We start from the raw sequence: 23,112 nt of genomic DNA on the forward strand, positions 1-23,112 counted from the left end.
ATAAGTTAGAATTTACAATAATGGCCATTTTGATAGGAAATTAACGAATTAGGATGCAGCCAATTTTTGTTTTGCTTTAAATAGCCATAACTTTTATATTTTTCCATCAACATAGATGAATGAGAACTTGTTTTCTTGCATTATTGTTTTGAATGACACTAATCGTTTTACAATACCAAATTAAATAAAATGGAAAATAAAATTCCAAATCAAGTTAAATGCTGAAATTAAAACGTATTTTTGTCATTTTTTTATTATTCTTTTACTTCTGCAAAATTAATTATGCATTAAAATGATGGGCCAACATGGTTGTTCAGATCAGTACGATCATAGTCATACTAAACATTTATAATGTTTTTTACTATTTTAGTGAGTACAAAAGGTTCTGAGCTCTGTAAAAAGAAACTGTTTTACTTTTCACTTAATTTTGTATTGCCATTAGGCACTTTGAACCTGCGATCATTTGATCACTTGTTGTATATATCGCAATACTTCAGTGTTGCTGTATAGAATAAAAATCACTGTCTCCTGTGACGCCAAGCCCATTACTGGATCTCACAACAGATTTAACCTGTAACAGCTGCATAGACATACACTCTGTCACTCTCAGCTGAGGAGAGTCGCTGAGGATTGAGATGTGATTGTCGGGCTGGCAGTACCGGTAATACAGCAGGCATAGAGTGCTGGTACCCATGCAGTGCTCAAGGTAGTGGGCGGGATTATGGGAGGATGAGGCTGAATATTCATTCATTTAATTATGTCACACCCCAGGGCTATGGGGTACTCTGTCCCGGGCCTGGTTTCACTGGGAAATCACAGGTGTAATGGCCGGTGTCCAGTTCCACGACCCTGGGGGGGTCGCTTTTAAAATGCGGTATTTACAGGGATTATAATACAGTTTTTGTCATGATGCCACTTGGGGGTTGCAGCTATATGGATGGAGCCGCCGCTGCACAGTCTCTCACTGCTGGGGCTGATGTTAATAGAAGCCTGGATGTTGCCGCCCTCCACAAGTAGGGCTAGGCCCCAGGGGATAAATGATGGTGTTTGATGTTTAAGTCCATTAACAGTACCAGGGCGCGGAAAGAAGATAGAACACATAAGGGATTACAGTGTAACTGGTTCTTTAGTCATGATGGTGATGCTTGCAATCCGATGGAGGCTGGTCCTCACCACTGGCCCCCTTAGTTCCAGTGCCAGTGTGGTTACCTGGTGGCTTTTTTCCCCTGCACCTGTCTCTAGTTGGTGGGTCCCCATGGCTTGGAGCTTCTGGGGATCCCCTCCTGGTCGATTTTCAGTCTTAGTCCGTATGGCAGGCAGTTTGAACCCTGTAGGGTCGGCTCTCTGTTCCAGTCCCTGGTTCTCCCGTCACTGCTTGTGCCACGAATTTTATGGTCGGTAAGGTCCTGGATGGTCCCCTCACCGTGCAGATTTTATCAGGTCTGCCTGGAGCATTTTCCTAACTTAGGGCTCAGCACCCCGTTGGTGCAATGGTTCTGAAAGTACTCCATTGTACTCTTTCGGCAACCACACGCCTGAACCTGACAGGTCACTGCTACACTCTCCCATCAGTACTGTTACGTTCATCTCCTTTCCCTTCCCCTTACTGGCTGTCTGGCCCCTCCTCCGTGGTTGTCATCTAGTGGACTGGATCAGTTTGACCCCTAGGTGTGTTACGAGGGGGACCCGGGGAAGCGTGCCAAGATGGGAAATGGACTGCTTCCGCCAGTCAAGGTCCACTGTGCGGTGTAAGGGACCGCCGCTATGGTGGGTGAAGAGTGAGCGGGTTGCTGCTAGCGATCGTCTGGAATGTCACAGACGATCTATGTACACCGATCTGCCCTAACCCGTGAGGGTTGTATGGCACAGATCTCACGGCTCGGTGTACCTGTTGCACGGGGAAGCACAGAGGTGCCCACGCACGTGTGCCAGTGGAAGTCAAGAGAATATGGCACGAGGGTAGCACAGAGGTGCCCACGCACGTGTGCTTTCAATAACCAGGTGAGTCCAATGGAGACTTGAGGAGCTCACCTGGGACAGGAACACGGCCTGTTGACGGGGGTACTGCCGGAGCAGCAAGGCAGGAACACGGCCTGCAAACTAGGTACTGCCGGAGCAGCAAGGGCCAAGCCCACAAGAGACAGTAATGCCTGAGCAGTGGCGTGGCAGCACGCTGCCAGACATCCAAACATAGAAGGACGGTCACGCGCCGCCATGATGGCAGGGGGAGCTTTTAAGGAGGTGCAGCTCCACCCGAGGGCGGACGCGAGGCGGAGATGACGGACTTGACCCAATCAGGGTCCACGACGTCCCAGCCTGGCCAGTCAGGATTCACCACGTCACCAGCCTTGTCATCAAGCCGTGTGACGTCAGTGAGCGAATCAGGACCCACCACGCATTGCACATGCTCACCCTCCTGCCTCTGGGAAATAGAGGCGGGATCCTCGGTCTCACAATGTGCAGAGATAAGGGGAATCTCACTGCTTCCCTGAGCAGTAAACCTCTGCACATTGCGCAGCCTCGCAGACCTTCGGGGCCGCTGAGCAGGAGAGTCTGCGGCAGGCCAGGAATGGGAGACCGCTTCACTCCTTGTAACAGGAGAACCACTAGGTGTCACCCTTCTGCTGCCTCTCTGAGAAGGTATCTCCTGCACACTGCGCAGTCTGGCAGACCTTCGGCGCTGCTGAGCAGGAGTGCTCGTGGCAGGCAAGGAATGGGAGACTGCCTCAGTCCTTGCCTCAGGAGAGCCACGAGATGTAACAGGTGGCCATCCATTGGGTCCAACCCGAGCCTGTCATCAGTTCTTGGGAAAGGGAGAAACAGGGATTGTATGAATGTTTTGGTGTTACCGGCACTGGTCTTCTGGGTCCCTGGGGGTAGGCCCTGTATCATTGACAGGATGCAGTTCCCTGTAGCTCCTGATGGCTTCAGGGGCACTACAATTAGCTGGCGCGTTATCACTGTAATCCTCGGTGGCACTCCTGATCTGACAGTGAAAGCATGTATTTCTATGCAGCTGTCACTGTCAGCTCAGGAAAGACACTGAAGATTGTGGGGCATACCTTGGACACTAATAAAGAAGGCACTGGGGTGCTCACCCCCTCAAAATAAGCGCTAGCGCATTTTTTTGAAGAACAGAATACGAGAGGCTGCTGATAAGTCTTTGGTTTTGTGATTTTTTTTTTGTTTCTATGGTAATGAATGTTACATCATATGACAGCCTTATGTGTTTAATATATGTTTTCAAAAATTTGTGTTTGTTGCTTATGGCAACAGTGTTCTACACACTCTAGAAAACAAAATGGCGGAATCTAATGCGATATTCACAGCAACTAAGAGCAGAGGAGTGATAAAATTCTTCTTTCTGCAAGGAAAGTCCGCAAAGGTTATTCATGGTGGTGATATGTTGCAGACATTGGGGGATCAATGCCCTTCATATTCCACAGGTAATAAATGGGTTGCCAAACTTAAAATGGGCCACTTCAGCACCAATGATGAGGAACGTCCTGGACGACCGAGAGTGGTTGTTATTCCGGAGATCGTCGATGCTGTGCACAACCTCATACTGGAGAATCGACGAATTTCATCTAAAGCAATAGCAAACATCATGGGGATCTCCCGTGAACGTGTTTGTGTCATTATCTATGAACATTTGGACATGATGAAGCTATCTGCAAAGTGGGTCCTCAAATGTTTGACAATAGATCAGAGAATTATGCGAGTGAAAACTTCCTGATCCATTTGTCAGCGTTTCCGGACTAATAAGAACTTCCCGAATCGCCTGGTCACTATGCATGAGATCTGGATTTATTTGTATGACCCTGAAAACAAAAAGCAGTCAAAAGAGTGAAGGCACAGTGGTTCTCCTCATCCAAAGAACTAAGTTCAGGGTGCAAAAATCAGCCACTAAGGTGATGGCGTCTCTGTTCTGGGATAAGGAGGGCGTGCTGCTACCTTCAAAAGGGTTCCACCATCAATGCAATGTATTACATTGAACTTTTGGACTAATTGAAGGCAGCTCTGAAGGCCAAAAGGCGCGGAGAGCTGTCCAAAGGAATCTTGTTCCTGCAAGACAACGCCTCCGCTCACACTACACAAGCGACTGCACGGTAAAACTGGCAGAGCTGGGATTCCAGGTGGTTGACCACCCACCTTATTCACCAGATCTAGCTCCCTTTGACTATCATCTGTTTCCAAACCTGAAGAAACACCTCACGGTACCAAATTTCACACCATTTCTGATGCCATGGCTGCTACGGATGCCTGGTTTAAGGCACAACAGAAATCCTTCTATTTGCTAGGCTTACAGAACTTGGAATACCGATGTAAGACATGTGTTGACAGTGGAGAGTATGTGGAATAAATGTAAAACTTCTTCATCCTATCTCATTTCTTTCTGGGTAAAGCCAAAGAATTATCAGCAGCCCCTTGGATAAGCCCGTCTTTTATTTGGGGAGCCACTGTATCTTATCGTAAAAATAAGAAACACATTTCTAGAAAGAAAAATAGCATAAGAATTAAAGGTTAATGGTGGACATGTAGTGTATTACTCGGACGAGTGCAATGTGAGAAAAAAGGGGATTGCACTTGAACCCATAATATTCAATGAAGCAGCGTAGGGCTTCCATTTTTTTCTCTGCTGTATTTGGCCCTGAGGAAATAAAATCACTGCATGTTGTGAGTGGACACGTAAGTTGGATGAGACTCACCTATTCAAATCTATGGATGCCACATAGACCATCCTAGTAGCATCCATTTTTTTACAGATACATTACCATTTTGTTGCATAAAACTCTGTAAATGATCGTAAATGAATAATAGATGCTGAAAAAAATGGATTTTATATGGACAGCACACGAATGACAAGTGAGAAAAAAATTGTACTACCTTTCTGGATGGAAATCAGACTGAATTTTTTATACACTAGTGTGTGCCTACCCTAAATATGACAGAAAAGTTGCATAGTGAGTATTAAAACAATAAAGCCTCTATTCTGCACTATAGATATGAAAAATGCAGAATTATAAATCCCTTTATGTTTTTAAGATGGTGTAACAAAAACGGACAATTAATTCAAAATTATTTTAGTTTTTTTGTTCACAAAAACTTGTGAATATTAATATTGTCTCCATAATACTATTATTGGTGATGGGAAGACATTGGTGGCTACTTAATGACAACTTTATTAAATAACTGACATGATGAATGATGTTGGCTAATTTGCTGATTTGCCAGTCAATAAAATACAATGGAAGAATAAATTTAACAATTACTTTCTGCCAGTTGCCAAAAAAAAAAATCCTAGACCTGGTTAATTGATTTTCAATGCATCTTAACAGTCATTAAATATACAATAAATCTGCACATCACAGTCCGGTAAACCTTCTCCTTCCCAGCCCTTCCATGCACAAAAGCAACCAGGCATTGCCAAAAGGGGCAGTTGTTTTTAAGGCCAAATTCCATGGAGGAAATGTGATTACGGTGACTTTGCCTGTAAATGTTTGTTTGTGTAAGCGTCTGGATAGGACGCTCACTCTTCTTGATATTTGTTGTATTATGTGTTTACTGTATATTGTCTATATTGTCTGTACAAGTTGCCTATGAAATGTAAAGTGCTGCGGAATATGTTGGCGATATAGAAAGAAAAATCATTATTATTGTATAAGACAAAATTATTTAAAAGGCATTTTTGTGCACACCAACCTTAAGTCTACTTTTACACACAGTTATATTTTATTGCATACTCTGTGCCAAAATCCATGTGGCTACTGCCCATAAATTATTGCCTTAATGTGTTTACTAAAGTGGAGTATGTAAGCGTGTGTGCACGAGTTTGCATGTGTGTGTTTGTATGTGCAAGTGTGCATGTGTGTTTGTATGTGCAAGTGTGCATGTGTGTTTGTATGTGCAAGTGTGCATGTGTGTGTTTGTATGTATGTGTAAGTGTGCATGTGTCATGCATACTCTACTTTTGCTTACAGAACAAATGCAATGATGAGAAGAGCACAGGCATGAAGAGAAGGGTTAATGTTAGCAGTATTCTGTGAATGCTGATGAGTATTACTACGTCACATTGCACAGGCGCTCTGTGTTAGAACAAAGACACAATCACACACACAAATACAATAACATACAAAAATTGACAGATTCTTCTTCATACACAAGAAGGCATAATCTTTGTTTACAGTATTTCCTACAATAGTGTTTACTAATTATATGCTATCTAAATGTAAATCCTGGCATTAGGAAATGCTCTTCCTAGCACATAGCATTTAGAGGCTGCAGTCTGCTCACAAGCTGCTTCTACATCAGAGAGAAAACCAGTGATGGGAGGTGGTGCTGAAATAGACAGCTCCCTGTTCCAGAACAGCACAGAGCACAGGAGAGCTAAAGGAGGGACGTGGTGCTGAAAGAACAGCTCCATAGACGAGAACACACAGAGCAGTGGAGACATAGAGGAGGGACGTGGTGCTGAGACAACAGCTCCATACCCCAGCCCTGGCCAGATAGATACCAGCGGGATGTGGTGCTAAAGAACAGCTCCTCAGTCTATCGGGAGTATTCTTCTACTAGTTAGAGCTCTACTAGAGTCTTTAGTCAATGGTACTCTCCAATCACACATATTCCCTATGAATATCTTCTGGTGTAAATGCCCTCTCCCCAACAGGCTGTTGGGCTGCAGCTCTACACTGCTGTGGAGCTAAAGGATCAGCTTCACATGTATCAGATGCTTTGTCTTGTACTACATGATGTATCACTTGGTTCCTTCCATTCTGGACTGCTCTTCTGGGGCTCAGTGTAAATGAAAGACTTCACTTGGGATGCCCTGATGCTGGATCTCCACAGATTTCATGGCGGTGGCACGAAAAATCAAAACTTTGCTGACTGTGAATATTCTAGTTTTTGTGGGGATCATCCTGTTTTCAGTTTACTGCAGAATCCAGGACAGATCCCAGGAGCTTGTGCAGATTGTGAGAAGTTCTGACCGCAGAGTAAGGAGCAGAAACACCAAAGTGGGAGCTTTGGTTGACCGAGAGTCTATACTGCAAAGACTGGATCACCTAGAAGAAGTAGTTTATAACCAACTAAATGGTAAGATGATCATTGAATTGTCAGTCTTATACATGAGGCTCTTAGTGCTTATTTGCTGTACTTTCTGGGCCTTTGTGTGTCTCTGGGTTGGATGTCATTATTTCATAAATTCATAAATGATATCCCTGAATAAAAAAGTAAATATATATTTTCTAAGATCAAATAGGTGTATACATTGAAATATATTTGAAAAACACATTGATTATTAATGCAGAGTGGGTTTCATAAGAAATATAATAGATTTCATATTGGATATAAAAATACAGTTTATTAATTGAAATTGCAATTTAAATCTAATAATCTGTAGTACGCAATGTATCAATATTTTACAAAGATTTTGATGTTCTAGTGTATGTGTGTTTGTGACATTTTACATTCAGGCTAACAAGCCATACTTCCTTACTTCCATCACAGATAATTGATTGCATTTGTTTCCCTGTGTAGGCATGTCCATTGACCTTGGCCAAATGCCTGCACTGGTACATGGGATGGCTTTTGGATGCTTGATTGCTTGTAACTAATAATAAGACTATTGCTATTTGAAATAAGAATTTAAAGTAGCAGATAATTTAAGCAGAAAGCTGTCTTTTATGGTGGACACGCAATCACTTAAAAGCTCCACTAAATGTTGGTGAGTGCACTGGAGCAATACCATTCATTTAGTGTAAAAGGGGATTTAAAAGCAAAAGGTCATAGTGGAAAAAGGTCCAGAGAAACCCTAGTACTTAGCGGTTCATGGATATAGACATTCAGTCATCTGTTAAACAATGTTGTATGTTTCTATTTCTATTTTTAGGTTTGTGCCACATAAAATGTCTACGTAAAAAAACCTACCATTCTTGGTTCTGTAAATCAAATAGAATTGATGCAAAGATATAATATATTGCAATGTCTCTATGCTAGCCGGCTAAAGACACTGAAGAAGACAAACTCTGCTTTTAAATAATCTTTTCTTATGATTTCGAATGGAAAAATGTCCTTCAGATACCAAAGAGGTTAATGATGACAACACCATCTACCTGAGTTATACTGCTCCTAGTACTGAAAGGAATGGTTGATTCACAAACCATTGATTTATTGGCTTGTTGTATTATGTAGTATTGCCATTTATGCACAAGGAGTGAGATATATTGTTCGGCAATTTGTATAGGTTATAGGTATTGGTAACACACTTGTTTTTATATATACATATATATATATATATATATATATATAAAAAAAACACACATCATATTTATACTTTGTTACCATCAATGTATATATATAGAGAGCACACATGGAGCTCTAATATATTGAGTCAAACTATGTGTAAATCTCAATGCATCAGGATTTTATGCATGTTCGTCCTTTAGTTTGTTTTTGCTATACAGATATATAGTACATCTTCATAATAAGGTGAAAACATTAACAAGCTAAAATGCTTGCTACATAACAAATATCTTAAATAATACTATATATATATTCCCTTTCTTATATGACCTGCAGGTCAATGGGATCCAGGTACCGAGACCCCCAGCGATCACTCAAAATGCTGCTCAGAAGTGCCCGGCTGAGCAGGCAGAAGTGCTAAGCTCCTGAATTGAAGTGTGCACAGAGTAGTGTGCAGGCTCAATAAAAAGTGTGTGATCCTGTACACTTCTCTGTGCACATGCTCATGCAGTGCTTCTTCTTGCTGAGTAGTGCACTTTCGAGCTTTATTTAGTGGTCGATGGGACTTCGGGACTTCGGGTCTTGACGACCCCGCCTCCATTAGGATATCTGACAAAACAAAAAATATATATAAAAAAAGATAAGAATCCTTTTAGAATAATACAATAATTTAGCAACTAGGAATCATAACACATGGCTGTAAGTGTATTCTGTTTTATCACTGTGTAAAACATGTCACATTTTATAATTTGTTTAATTGTGCATTTTATAAATCTGTACAGAATAGAAGTTAAGGAGCAAATGTGCTCTTACATGCAAAGTCTGAAAATATAGGTTATTTTTAGTAGCACCCCACAAAACACAAGTTTCTTATGGAACTTGTGATGGCTTTTCCCTGTGTTCTACTTTAGAAAGTAATAGAATGTTTATTAAGCTTTCTTAGCAGAAGTTGCCGGCGTGATTGCATAGCATGCATACTGTGCTTTAGAGATAGATTTAGTACATTCTAAAAGCTGCTGTAGAAGACGTGTTCACTTGGCACATTTACTGTATACTGTTTTCCTTCAACTTTAATAAGCTGTGATCAGTCAACACTCGTCTCCGATGGAGATATCTTTTGCTTTAGTTTAATCTTCCAAAGTCATAAAGCACCATATGGCTTAAAAAGCTTGTAAAGTTTAAGCAAAGTCACGTGATGAACTTTAACAACTAAGACACACATAAAATAATTTTCATCCAGTAAAATATCTGCACCAAGAGATAAGTTTTAAAATGATATGGGTTGTTTTGCCCCTCAGTTAGTTCTTAGATAAAATAAAATAAACTGTACAAACGCTATAGTAAAATGACCTTCCCAAATTTTAAGATTAATGCTATCTTATAGCTATAAAATAGTATTCTGCCCTACAACACAGCTAAATTGTTAAAATGGCTTTTAATATTATTGGCAAAATAAATTATGCAAACAAAAGAGCATTTAAAGTTTAAAATATGGCTTCCATATTTTTAAGAAAGTAATTTGTGCAGATTTTATATATATAGTCTCTGCAGGTTGATGTTGGTTCACAGCATCAGTAGTATAATGGTATGTTGATGTGACCCTGAAAGTTCCAAGTTATTAGTGTTAAGAACAGTAATTTCAAATATTGTCAACATTCCATGTTGCTGTTTGTGATATTAGACCAATCTGTGAAATTTATAAAATTATACATATAAATACTCAATGGCATCTAAGTTAGATGCATAACAAAAGTACAACACAGAAAATCTATATACAGATTAAAGGGAACTTGTCAGGTGCAATAGGCACCCAGAACCACGAGCAGTTCTGGGTGCATATTAGTGATTCCTGCCTAACTGTCCCTGTATACACTAGCATAAATAAACAGATCTTTATAAAAAGTATTTCTAAAGATCGTTTCTTATGTGCTAATGAGACCAGGAACTAGTCGCAAGGGCATTACTTCCCTTAACTGGTCAGCCCACATAGTATGTTAGCACGCCCCTGTGGGAGTACTAACATGCTAATGAATCCACATCTACACTCACACACCCTACTCTTGGTGGCCCCCGGAGGCAAATGGATGTGCACTGCGCATCATCTAGAGTCCTCAGCACTTCCAGTCATGCGCACTGTACCTCACTGAAGCCGGGAAGCTTACACTTGGCATCAGTTTAGTGCACATGATCAGAAGTCTTGGGGACTCTGCCTCATGAGTTATGTGCTTGTCATTGCACATTCATTAGCATGTTATTAGTACTCCCAAAGGGGCATTCTAGCATGCTATGTGGGCTGACTAGCCAAGGGAAGTAACACCCTTGCGACTAGTTGCTGGCCCCATTAGCATATAAAAAACAATCTTTAGAAATACTTTTTCTTAAGATCTGTTTATTTATGCTAGTGTATACGTGTGTATATAGGAACGGTTAGGCAGGAATCACTAACATGCACTCAGAACTGCATGTGGTTTTGGGTGCATATTGCACCTGACAGGTTTCCTTTAAAGTAATAGTTTCAACAACATGAATATTTTACTGATTTAACAAAAAGTAACAAAAAAAATCTACCATGATTTGGTATATTTGTCCTCTGTGTTCTATTTGGAAACTTTATATACTGAACAAAAACATAAAAGCAACACTTCCTTTTGCTCCCATTTTTCATGAGCTCATCTCAAGATCTAAGGCTTTCTCTATGTACACAAAAGGTCTTTTTCTCTCAAGTACTGTTCACAAATTTGTCTAAATCTGTGGTAGTGAGCTCTTCTCCTTTGCCAAAAAAATCCATCCATCTCACAAGTGTGGAATATCAACCTGCTGATGAGACAGAAAAATTATTGCACAGATGTGCCTTAGGCTGGCCACAATAAAAGGCCACTTTAATATGTGCAATTTTATCATACAGCACAATGCCACAGATGTCAGAAGTGTTGAAGGAGTGTACAATAAACATGCTTGCAAGAATTTGGCAGCACTTCCAACTGGCCTCACAACCGAAGACCATGTGTAACCGCACCAGCCCAGAACCTCGACATCTAGCATTCTCCAAAATCGACTGAGATTGGCCACCTAGACAGCTGCTGCAACAAACATTTTGCATAACCAAAGAATTTCTGCACAAACTGTCAGATCTCTTTTAGGGAAGCTCATGTGCATGCTAATCATCCTCATCGGAGTCTCCACCCAACTGCAGTTCATTGTCGTAACTGATTTGAGTGGGTAAATGCTTACAATTAAAGGTGACTGGTATATTGGAGAGTTATTCTCTTTACAGATCAATCTCAGTTTTCACTGTACAGGACAGATGGCAGACTAGCAAATAGTGGTCATACCAGATACTGATTGATTTTCAGATGCCGTAGACCCTACAAATACTGTATACTGCACATTTTAGAGTGGTTAAAGGGAACCTGTCATCTGATGTTTATAATACTCACCTAACGGTTGGCGCAGAGCATACTGGTCGGATGGGTGTCTCCGTTCTCTGGGTCCGCGCCTCCTCTTTCGGCCATCTTTGTCCTCCTTCTGAAGCTAGTGTGGATAACGCATTCTCTGCACCGACCGTTAGGTGAGTATTATAAAAAAGATTCCCTTTAAACTTCAAAACCAGGCAGGATCTCCACTTGCATTCCATATCTACATACATAGTTGCCAGTTTCTGCAACCCTATTCCAGCATGCACCACGACACTGTCAATTGAAAGTGACATACACATCACCGCAGCCTCCGGACACAAACTGCGCGTGCTGGTACTGCGCCTGCGTGGAAAGAGCGGTGATGTCCCCGCTACTTGCCACGTGCAGTTCATGCCCAAAAGCTGCGGTGATGTGTATGCATACAAATAGTGGTGCTATAGCAACAATAGCAGCAATAGAAACAAATATGTGGCAACAAACATGTGGTGCCTTTGGCTTATGAGAACTCCTATCACAGCACAGAAGAACAAAATCACAAGAGGTAATTTTCTAGAAAAATCAATCACACAGTGTCTGGAAAGTGACAGAATAAGGCCAAGGCGGGTGGCATAATGTCTGCACTTAACACAATGCAAGTTCATGAACAAATAGAAAGTGATCATGTACGTAAAATAATTAGAGAGAGAGCGAGAGAGAAAAAAAATAAATTAAAAAAATAAACAATTTATACATGGCGGGCGGCACTCACAGAGATATGGTGGGCGGCACTGACAGAGATATGGCGGGCGACACTGACAGAGACATGGTGGGTGACACTGACAAAGATATGGTGGGCGGCACTGACAGAGACATGGTGGGTGGCACTGACAGAGACATGGCGGGTGGCACTGACAGAGACATGGTGGGCAGCACTGACAGAGACATGGCGGGTTATATTGACAGAGACATGGCAGGCAGCACTGACAGAGACATGGCGGGCGGCACTGACAGACATGGCGGGTGGCACTGACAGGGACAAGGCGGGTGGCACTGACAAAGACATGGCGGTCGGCACTGAGAGAGACAGGGCTGGCGGTACTGAAAGAGACAGGGCGGGTGGCACTGAGAGAGACATAGCGGGCAGCACAGAGAGAGAGGGACTCCAATTATAGTCACGACAGCTTACAAGAGACCCTATAGTGTAAACACACACACACAGATCACAGGGGAGACACCAAATAGTAAACACAGCTCAAGAAACACAACACCAGATACCAATATACAGCATACAACAATGAAGGGGTGAAAGAGGTCAAATAACGCAACACATACAATATACAACTGCGGAGGAATGACATACAACAGATATGTTGTAAAGATCAAACAGTGACTTATGTCTACTGCTCCTGTCAGCACCACTAAGCATAGACAGATGTTCATTTCACCGCACTCCTGATGCAATAGCATCAGGCCTATTTCTCATATAGTATGTCAGTGAGTGTCCACTATTATTCATTGTTACACTTTATGCACATTATACTCTGCTCTTTTTGCATTTCTGTATATCTACATATAACTACAGGTATCTTTTCTAATTTATACACTTTATATGCGGTAGCATTTTTTTAAACTTTTTTTATATTAGGATACTGCAGATAGTGGGTGGATTTTTCCATAGTATCGTTTCTTTTGGTGTTTGGCTAATTTTTGCCACACTGATACCTTTTGTATCTTATGCATTAGTGGTAACATCTGTGAAAAGACTATATACTCTCTGTATACTAAATTTTTAGCAACAAGCTTGTTGTGTTCTTTCTTGTGGATTTTGTCCTGCATTTTGTCAAGCAACATTTTTTGATGGATTATCTATTTGATATATGATGTTTTAATGTTTTTAAAAAATATTGCGAACTAAATATTATTTTGTAGGCACAGTATATTCTATCTTTTCTTTTCTTAACATTTTAAAGTGGCCTTTTATTGTGGCCAGCCTAAGGTACACCTGTGCAATAATCATGCTGTCTAATCAGCATATTAATATCCCACACCTGTGAGGTGGATAGATTATCTCGCAAAGGAAATGTGCTCACTATTATAGATATAGACAAAATTGGGAACAATATTTGAGAGAAAAAGGCCTTTTGTGTACATAGAAAGTCTTTGATTTTTTTAGCTCAGCTCATGAAAAATGGGAAGAAAAACAAGTGTTGCTTTTTTATTTTCGTTTAGCATATATTTCCATATTTTAATATATATATATCTATATATATATATATATATAGATACATATATATATGTGTATATATATATATATATATATATATATATATATATATAAACTTTGTCATCCATAGCAAGATGTAATCGAAATGTATGCATGGCACATCTAATAAAAGAGCAGTTTTGTACAAGATTCATTCAATTTTTAACAACATACATGTAACCACCATAATGTACTATACAGATATGAAACACTGAAACACAATCCGGTGTACAGGATGCCAATATGGCATTGCTGAGATAACAGATTCCTAGTTCTATAGGGCCTGTAACATGCTGTGGGATAATTGTGTACATGCATGACAGGATCTCCAAATGTATAAAACATTTGGTTTGCCAACAGGACTATCATTTAATACGGAGGAACAACTTTTATGGCCAGATGTACTACTGTAGATAATTTTTGTCAGAAACAGTATATAACTTAGAAATCCTTTATATCAGCATTGTAGATTTATTATTTCTGTAAGATAAATATGGAAATGACCTAGAGGGTTGATTTTCTACTTGTAGAAAATCTCTAAGGACACATCTGAAAACATAAACTTGCTGGCCTATTGCTCTTCTGCATCTCAGGTAGCATATACTGCATAATAAATATAGCCAACATGGCTGCGGGGTCACATAACCAGATAAAGTAGACTATAATCGCAAAGAATTGGTCAGCTAAAAAGGCAGATTTAGACTTTTAATAACTTTTTTTTCTGACATAAGTGACAAGTATGATACATGTTCTATATTTAATTTTGGTTGTTCTTGCTAAATGACAGATTTGCATCCCATCAATGGATGCCAAGATTAAGAAAAATTCATGGTAGCATTACATAGTTATATAGTTACATAGTTTGAAAAAGACCTAGGTCCATCTTGTTCAACCTTACTCCACCAATTATACATTTTGTCGCTAAGTCACTTATAACAGAAAATGTTGTGTGTACTGAGGAAATCATCCAGCCCTTTTTTAAAAACTGTTATAGTATCTGCCATTGCTACATCTTGTGGTAGGACATTCCACAGTCTGACTGCTCTAACTGTAAAGAATCCTTTCCTATTTAGCTGCGGAATCGCCTTTCTTCTACTTGCAGCAAATGACCCCTGGTCCTTAGTATTGTCTTTGAAAGGAATGAGTCATGTTCCAGTCTTTTGTATTGACCACACATGTATTTATACATATAAATAAGATGTCCTCTGAGATGTCATTTTTCTAAACTAGCCTTTTCAACCTCTCATCATATGGGAGGTCTTCCATGCCTTCTAATAATCTAGTTACCTTTGAACTGACTCTAACTTCTGAATAGCGTTTTTAAAATGTGGAGCCCAAAACTGGTTCCCATATTCCAGATGTGACCTTACAGGTGATTTATAGAGGGGTAACAATACGTTGGGATCACAGAATCTCATCTATGTTTTTATGCACCCTAAAATCTTGTTTGTTTTTGCAGCTGCTGCTTGACGTTGAGTACTGCTGCTCTCCTTCCTTGTAACCAGAACATTCAAGTCTTTATCCTGTTCTGTAGTTCCAAGTTTACTTTCATTTAATGTATATGCAGCTATAGGATTACTCAGTCCAAGGTGCATTACGCTACATTTACCAACATTAAACCTTATTTGCCAAGTGTTTGCCCATTCTGACATCTTATCAAGATCCAGATCTTTTTGTAATATTGTATTATCAAGGTAAATTTGGAATATCCTATATAGTTTGGTGTAGTCAGCAAAGACTGACACTTTACCTTTAATTCCATAGACGAGGACATTAATAAAGAGATTAAAAATAATCAGTCTTAGCACAAATTCCTGCGGTGCCCCACTGTTGACTATAGCGCATTTTTGAGAATGCACCATTTATGGCAACTCTTTGTTTCCTATCTTTTAGCTAATTACTTACCCTTCTGCATAAAGTTTCCCCTAGTCCTTGCTTCTGGAGCTTCATTATAAGACTGTTATGTGCTACAGTATCAAATGCCTTTGCAAAGTCCAAATAAATCACATTGGCTGCATTACCAATATCCAGATTTGCACTTACCTCCTCATAGAAACCCAACATGTTGAATAAACACAACTTGTCATTCATGAATCCATGCTGGTTTTCAGTTATTATAATATTCTCTGAAATATATTGTTGCATATCATCTCTTAAAATGTCCTCAAAAACTTTGCACACCACTGATGTTTGGCTTCACAGACTGTAATTGCCTGGATCCACCTTCTTATCTTTGTGAAATATGAGAACCACATCAGCTATCCTCCAATCCTGAGACACCAACCCTGTTACAAGAGTGTCGAAGAAGATGAGATACAATGCTCTGTAAATTACTAAGCTGAATTCTCTCAATATCTGTGGATGAATGCCATCTGGCCCAAGGAATTAGCCAATGTTTAATTTACTTAGATGCAGGCATACTTCTTTTTGTGTTAAATTAGTTATATCAGAGTCTGAACTTTGACTTTTGCCTTGGTGAATGATCCCTGGAACAGTCAATTGCTTGGTGAACACAGAGGAAAAGTGCCTGTTTAATATCTCAGCCTTTTGTTTGCCCTCTATAATTATCCCGTTATAATCTTTTAAGGGGCGAATACCATCCTTTGTATTCCTTTTGGCACTGATGCATTTATAAAAAAAATGTGGGATCTACTTTAATGTCTTTGGCGATTTGTGTTTCAGTAGCTAAGTTTTCTAGCTTGATTTCTTTTTTTACACCTGCTGTTGAGATATTTGTACTCACGAAATGTGTTTTCTTAATTCTCAGTCTTCAAGATTTTTAATGCCTTTTGTTTTTGGTTTATTATATTTTGTACTGTCTTATTTTTCCATCGTGGTTTCAATTTATTCCTGGACATTTTATTACCAGACGGTATGTTTTCCAAAATATTCTAATAGTATATCCTTAAACTTGCCCCATTTATGTTTGGTATCCCCAGTTACCATGACATTGTCTCAATCTATATGATTAGTGATGGGCGGACTCTCAGATACCCGGGATCGGCGGGTCCAACCAGGTTAAAAAAATATAACCACTTATACCCTTGAACCAAGAATATACAAATGATGCCTTACATCCATAAAAAATTAAACTTTATTTCATATAATTAAAACACATACATAGACATAATGGCACAACAGGGTAGCGAGGGTGCAACTGTAACTCCCACTAATTAGAGGGAGGGTGGGTTAGGAACCAAGAAAAAAGTCCCTTAGGTCTTTGCATGACGCCTTAACTCTTAAATATAGCAATTAATTACATTTGCAGATATCGGTTTACCATGATGTGCATCCTTAAGGGTCATATAGGGTAAATAACCGGGAGTAAACCTCTAGTGGTGAGCTATTTAATAAAAATATATCTTTTTTCAAAGTAATCACTTACAAATTCATAGCTTCTGTTTCATAGAATTCATAGGCCTGAAATTGATCCCGGATATCTGCCAGATACCAGTCCCCGTATAAGTCTATGGGGACCAGAATCCAGTGCTTTAAAATGGTGGTAGAAGGGATAGGGGGTTTGGAACAGGTGTGTTATACTTACCGAGTCTCTAAAGCTACTTCTAAGGCCGCTGAATATCCTTCATACATATTCACTGCTTTCCCCGCCCATAGACAGTCCCTGAATCTCTGATTGGTTGCAGTCAAACACGTACCCAATATATGTGACAGCGTGTTTAACTGCAATCAATCAGAAGTGCTGTGTGTGCATCTTTATTGCTGTAAAAATAAATAAATAAATAAATTGGCATAGGGTCGCCCCATATTATGATACCCAGCACAGATCTTTGCTGTGTATCAAAATAAGGGGAACTGCATGCGGCTTTTTTTAAAATAATTTAAATAAATAATTTTAAAAAATGGAATGCGTGCCCACCAATTTCGATACCCAGCTACTATCACAGGTGGAAGACCGTGGGAACCTCCAGCTGTTACTGCAAATAACCTGAATAACGTCACCAACCATTGCTGTGTCTCAGTCATTCTCTGCCTGAAGCTCACAGTGGGCAGTCATGTTCTATGGCTGACCGCTCTCACTTCAGATATAGCAGGGCTGGAATCATCATGAGACCTCGTGTGAATTATATCGGATCTGGGTGTTTTGGGGGTTACTAAAGGGGTGGAAGAGGGTGGGGTTTTTTGTATTTTATTTCCAATAAATGATTTTTTCGGTGTTTGTGTTTATTTATTTTCACTTACAGAGTAGTAATAGGGGAGTCTCATAGATGCCTCCCATTACGAATTTCATTACTAATCTAGGGCTTAGTGGCAACCGTGAACTGTTATTAACCCCTTATTACCCCAATTGCCACCTCACAAGGGCAATCAGGAAGAACCGGGTAAAGTTCCGGGATTGTCACATCTAATGGGTGCAACAATCCTGGGCTCTCCGCTGTTGTTTTGCCCTCACTCGTGCCAGTAAACATGGCTGCAACTGTCCAGCGTTGAGGGGAGAACTGACGCGCGCACACTCTGACCTGGCCTCGGCGCTATGACTTCTGGGTATGACGTCACCGGGAGGTTTCTCCCAAACCCGGAAATCATATCGAGTGCCGGTATCCGGAGTGAAAACTGTGCCCAGCTGTCTCCGGACACAGCGCTGATTAATCAGCTGCCGCCCCAGCTCTGCCGACTTTGTATATATATTCCCCTCTTACACTGCAGCGGTCACGGTCTTCTGAAGCAGCACACGTGAAACACATGTCGGGACCAGTCCCACATGTGTGGTTGTTAGACTCCCCCCTTTCTTTGTGTATGCTACAAGTAGGCAGGTCTACAGGAGCCACATCACCACTAATGTTGTTTTTTTATATGACTTATTGTAATGCACCTTGTCACTTTTTTATCATTGGTGGGTTAATTAAATATGTGGCCCTGTGATTGACTCTTTGCACACTGCCAACTTAGCATACATTTTCTACTTGCCCCTCTTGATCTATATGGATGATATTTATTAGTGGGATTTTTTCTCCCTACTGTTTATACTCCTTTTAGTGATCTTAAAAAGTTTTTGGGGGGAGTTTCTCTTCCTCATGTGGGACTTTTTACCTCCATCCTGCCTCTGTATTTGGTTAATTACTCCATACATTTATACCCTCTATTAATTGTTTTACTACCACTTATGTATTCATTGTTGTGCACTTTTGTATCAATAAAAGCAACATTTTCATAAATGTGGAATTAACTCATTATGTACCAGCATGGTAATACCCCTATTTTTTCTATTGTTTTTCCCTGTTATGAATTGGGGTACATGCAAATTAATCCTATAATGAGGTCCAGTGCTCTTGGTCTTTGTTTTCTCAATCCTTGGCAGATCCGGAATTTGACAGTCCAGGTGGGCCCATTATTATTATTACTAGAAGGTGGCCCGATTCTAACGCATCGGGTATTCTAGAATTTGATGTGTAGTTAATGTATGATTTTTGTTATATACATAGAAGTTGTTGTGTGTAGTTGCCAAGTGTTTGTGTAGGGGCTGTAAATGTTCTGGATGTTGTCTGGGTGGGGGTGTGTGAGAGCGGTGTTGTTTGTGTGGAGCGCTGTGTGTGTGTTGCATTGTTTGTGGAGCGCTGTGTGTCTGCAGTGTTGTCTGTGTGTGGTGCTGTGTGTTGCGTGGTTTGTGTGGGTGTGGGGTGCGTGTGTGTGTTTTAGGGGGAGGTATGTTTTGTGCAATGTGTGTGTGTTGCGCGGTATGTGCGTATATTTGTGTATGCTGCGGTGTTTGTGTGTTGGGTGTTGTGTGTGCGGCGTTGTCTGTGTGTGTGGGTGTCTGTGTAGGGCGGTGTTTGTGGTTCCCAGTGTGTGTGTCCTGTGTTGTTCAGTGCGCGTGTGGCAGTGTGTGTGTGTGTGTGTGTTTTGGGGGGAGGTGTGCACCCCCATCGTGCTCCATCCCCCATGATGCGCACCCCCCATCGTGCTCCATCCCCCATGCTGCGCACCCTTCATCGTGCTCCATCCTCCATGCTGTGCACCCCCCATCGTGCTCCATCCCCCATGCTGCGCACCCCCATCATGCTCCATCCCCCAAGCTGTGCACCCCCCATCGTGCTCCATCCCCCATGCTACGCACCCTCCATCGTGCTCCATCCCCTATGCTGCACACTCCCCATCGTGCTCCATCCCCCATGCTGCGCACTCCCCATCGTGCTCCATCCCCCATGCTGCGCATCCCCCATCGTGCTCCATCCCCCATGCTGCGCACCCCCCATCGTGCTCCATCCCCCATGCTGAGCACCCCCCATCGTGCTCCATCCCCCATGCTGCGCACTCCCCATGCTGCGCACCCCCCATCGTGCTCCATCACCCATGCTGCGCACCCCCATCGTGCTCTATCCCCCATGCTGCGCACTCCCCAACGTGCTCTATCCCCCATGCTGCGCACTCCCCATCGTGCTTCATCCCCCATGCTGCACACCCCCCATCGTGCTCCATCCCCCATGCTGCGCACTCCCTATCGTGCTCCATCCCCCATGCTGCGCACTCCCCATCGTGCTCCATCCCCCATGCTGCGCACTCTCCATCATGCTCCATCCCCCATGCTGCACACCCCCATCACGCTTCATCCCCCATGCTGCGCACCCCCCATCGTGCTCCATCCCCCATGCTGCGCACCCCCCTCGCGCTCCATCCCCCATGCTGCGCACTCCCTGTCGTGCTCCATCCCCCATGCTGCGCACTCCCAATCGTGCTCCATCCCCCATGCTGCGCACTCCCCATCGTGCTCCATCCCCCATGCTGCGCACTCCCCATCGTGCTCCATCCCCCATGCTGCGCACCCCCCATCACGCTCCATCCCCCATGCTGCGCACCCCCCATCGTGCTCCATCCCCCATGCTGCGCACTCCCTGTCGTGCTCCATCCCCCATTCTGCGCACTCCCCATCGTGCTCCATCCCCCATGCTGCACACCCCCCATCGTGCTCCATCCCCCATGCTGCGCACTCCCCATCGTGCTCCATCACTCATGCTGCACACCCCTATCGTGCTCCATCCCAAATGCTGCGCACCCCCCATCGTGCTCCATCCCCCATGCTGCGCACTCCCCATCGTGCTCCATCCCCCATGCTGCGCACTCCCCATCGTGCTCCATCCCCCATGCTGTGCATTCCCCATCGTGCTCCATCCCCCATGCTGCGCACTCCCCATCATGCTCCATCCCCCATGCTGCGCACTCCCCCTCGCGCTCCATCCCCCATGCTGCGCACTCCCTGTCGTGCTCCATCCCCCATGCTGCGCACTCCCAATCGTGCTCCATCCCCCATGCTGCGTACTCCCCATCGTGCTCCATCCCCCATGCTGCGCACTCCCCATCGTGCTCCATCCCCCATGCTGCGCACCCCCCATCACGCTCCATCCCCCATGCTGCGCACCCCCCATCATGCTCCATCCCCCATTCTGCGCACTCCCTGTCGTGCTCCATCCCCCATGCTGCGCACTCCCCATCATGCTCCATCCCCCATGCTGCGCACCCCCCATCGTGCTCCATCCCCCATGCTGCGCACTCCCCATCGTGCTCCATCACTCAAGCTGCACACCCCCATCGTGCTCCATCCCCCATGCTGCGCACCCCCCATCGTGCTCCATCCCCCATGCTGTGCACTCCCCATCGTGCTCCATCCCCCATGCTGCGCACTCCCCATCGTGCTCCATCCCCCATGCTGTGCATTCCCCATCGTGCTCCATCCCCCATGCTGCGCACTCCCCATCATGCTCCATCCCCCATGCTGCGCACTCCCCATCGTGCTCCATCCCCCATGCTGCGCACCCCCCATCGGGCTGCACAGTCACACATCAGACAGTATACACGCACACATCTGATCGCATACACTCACACCCCACTTCTGCCTGTGCCCTCCGGTGGGCGGTCCCAGCAGCTGTGCTGCACGGCATGCTCCTCTGCCTTCTACCGACACGCACACATCCGATCGCTTACACGCACACATCCGATTGCATACACGCACACACCCGATCGCATACACGCACACACCCGATCGCATACATGCACACATCCGATCGCATACATGCACACACACGATTGCATACCCGCACACACACAATCGCATACACGCACACACACGATCGCATACATGCACACACACATTGACGATATCGCACATACGCGCTCACACACTCACAATATCCAGAGATACCACATGCTTCTGGCCATGTGATCCTCCGGCAGGTCCTGGAAGGTCACTGCACGCACAGTATCACCGCCGAGAAGCAAGCGATATCACTGGATGTTGTGAGTGTGTGGATGCGATCTGATGTGTGTGTGAGGTGTGTGTGAGAGTGAGTGTGATCTGATGTGTGTGTGTGTCTGTTCTTATGTGTGTGTGTGTGTGTTCCACCGCTGCAGGACCTTGATGCGCTCACCTACTCCCGGTCAGCTTCTGGTGAGTATGATCGGGGGTCTTCTTTCTTCTGTCTTCTCTCTTCTGCACATGTGTACCGGGATCTGGTGTACGCTGGTAACCATGCTACACAATATTTCCCGATGTGTACCATGGTTACCAGTGTACCCTGCCCACCTCACGCACGGGAGCCCACACCAGCGTACGCCGGCAACCCCAGCAATGCGAGGGTATGTGTCAGCTGGGTTGCCGGTGTACGCTGGTGTGGGCTCCCGGGGGTACAGCACTCACCTGGGAGTCGGGGCTCCGTGTTGGTTCGGGGAATGCGTGCGGGGGGCGGGGCCAGGGCAGGCGTGCAATGCGTGAGGGGGGCGGGGCGTGGCCGAGTTGCCAATGCGTGCAGGGGGCCGGGGCGAGAGGCCAATCCGTGTGGGGGCAGAGCCTGGGTGAGCGGCCAATCCATGCGGAGGGGCGGAGCTGAGGCGAGGCGAGCGGCCAATGAGAAGCTTGTCGCGGTAACGACAGAATTTTGGAGCAAGACAGACACACAGACAGAATAAGGCAATTATATATATAGATTATTACATTATTAAGCTCGTCCTTTAATTTATTGAAATCCGCTTCCAAGTTTTCACATTTCCCCTTTGAAATACTCTATTGAATATTACACTCAAACTTACCATATTATGTCCATTGCTGCCAAAGTCCTCCCAAACCTGAACTTCTGAAATTATATCTGGTCTATTTCACAGAAACAAATCCAGCGAATTATCTCCCCTGGTCAGTTCGTCTACCATCTGAGAGAGGTAATTGTCTTGAATTGAAGATAAGAATCTACTGCTTTTAGCACAACCCAA

At 43.4% G+C, this 23,112-nt stretch overlaps 1 protein-coding gene across 1 annotated transcript in view; it reads left to right on the forward strand.

Annotated features, from left to right (window-relative positions):
• Positions 1-6,247: 6,247 nt before the first annotated feature.
• The window catches only part of GALNT9 (polypeptide N-acetylgalactosaminyltransferase 9), a 678,907-nt gene continuing 662,042 nt past the window's right edge, over positions 6,248-23,112 (forward strand). The window contains exon 1 of the mRNA XM_075321947.1: positions 6,248-7,092. Within this exon, the coding sequence (XP_075178062.1) occupies positions 6,852-7,092 (241 nt within the window). The 5' untranslated portion in view covers positions 6,248-6,851. The remainder of the gene's footprint in view (positions 7,093-23,112) is intronic.

This window comes from Anomaloglossus baeobatrachus, chromosome 1 (assembly GCF_048569485.1).
Source record: "Anomaloglossus baeobatrachus isolate aAnoBae1 chromosome 1, aAnoBae1.hap1, whole genome shotgun sequence".
Lineage (NCBI taxonomy): Eukaryota > Metazoa > Chordata > Amphibia > Anura > Aromobatidae > Anomaloglossus > Anomaloglossus baeobatrachus.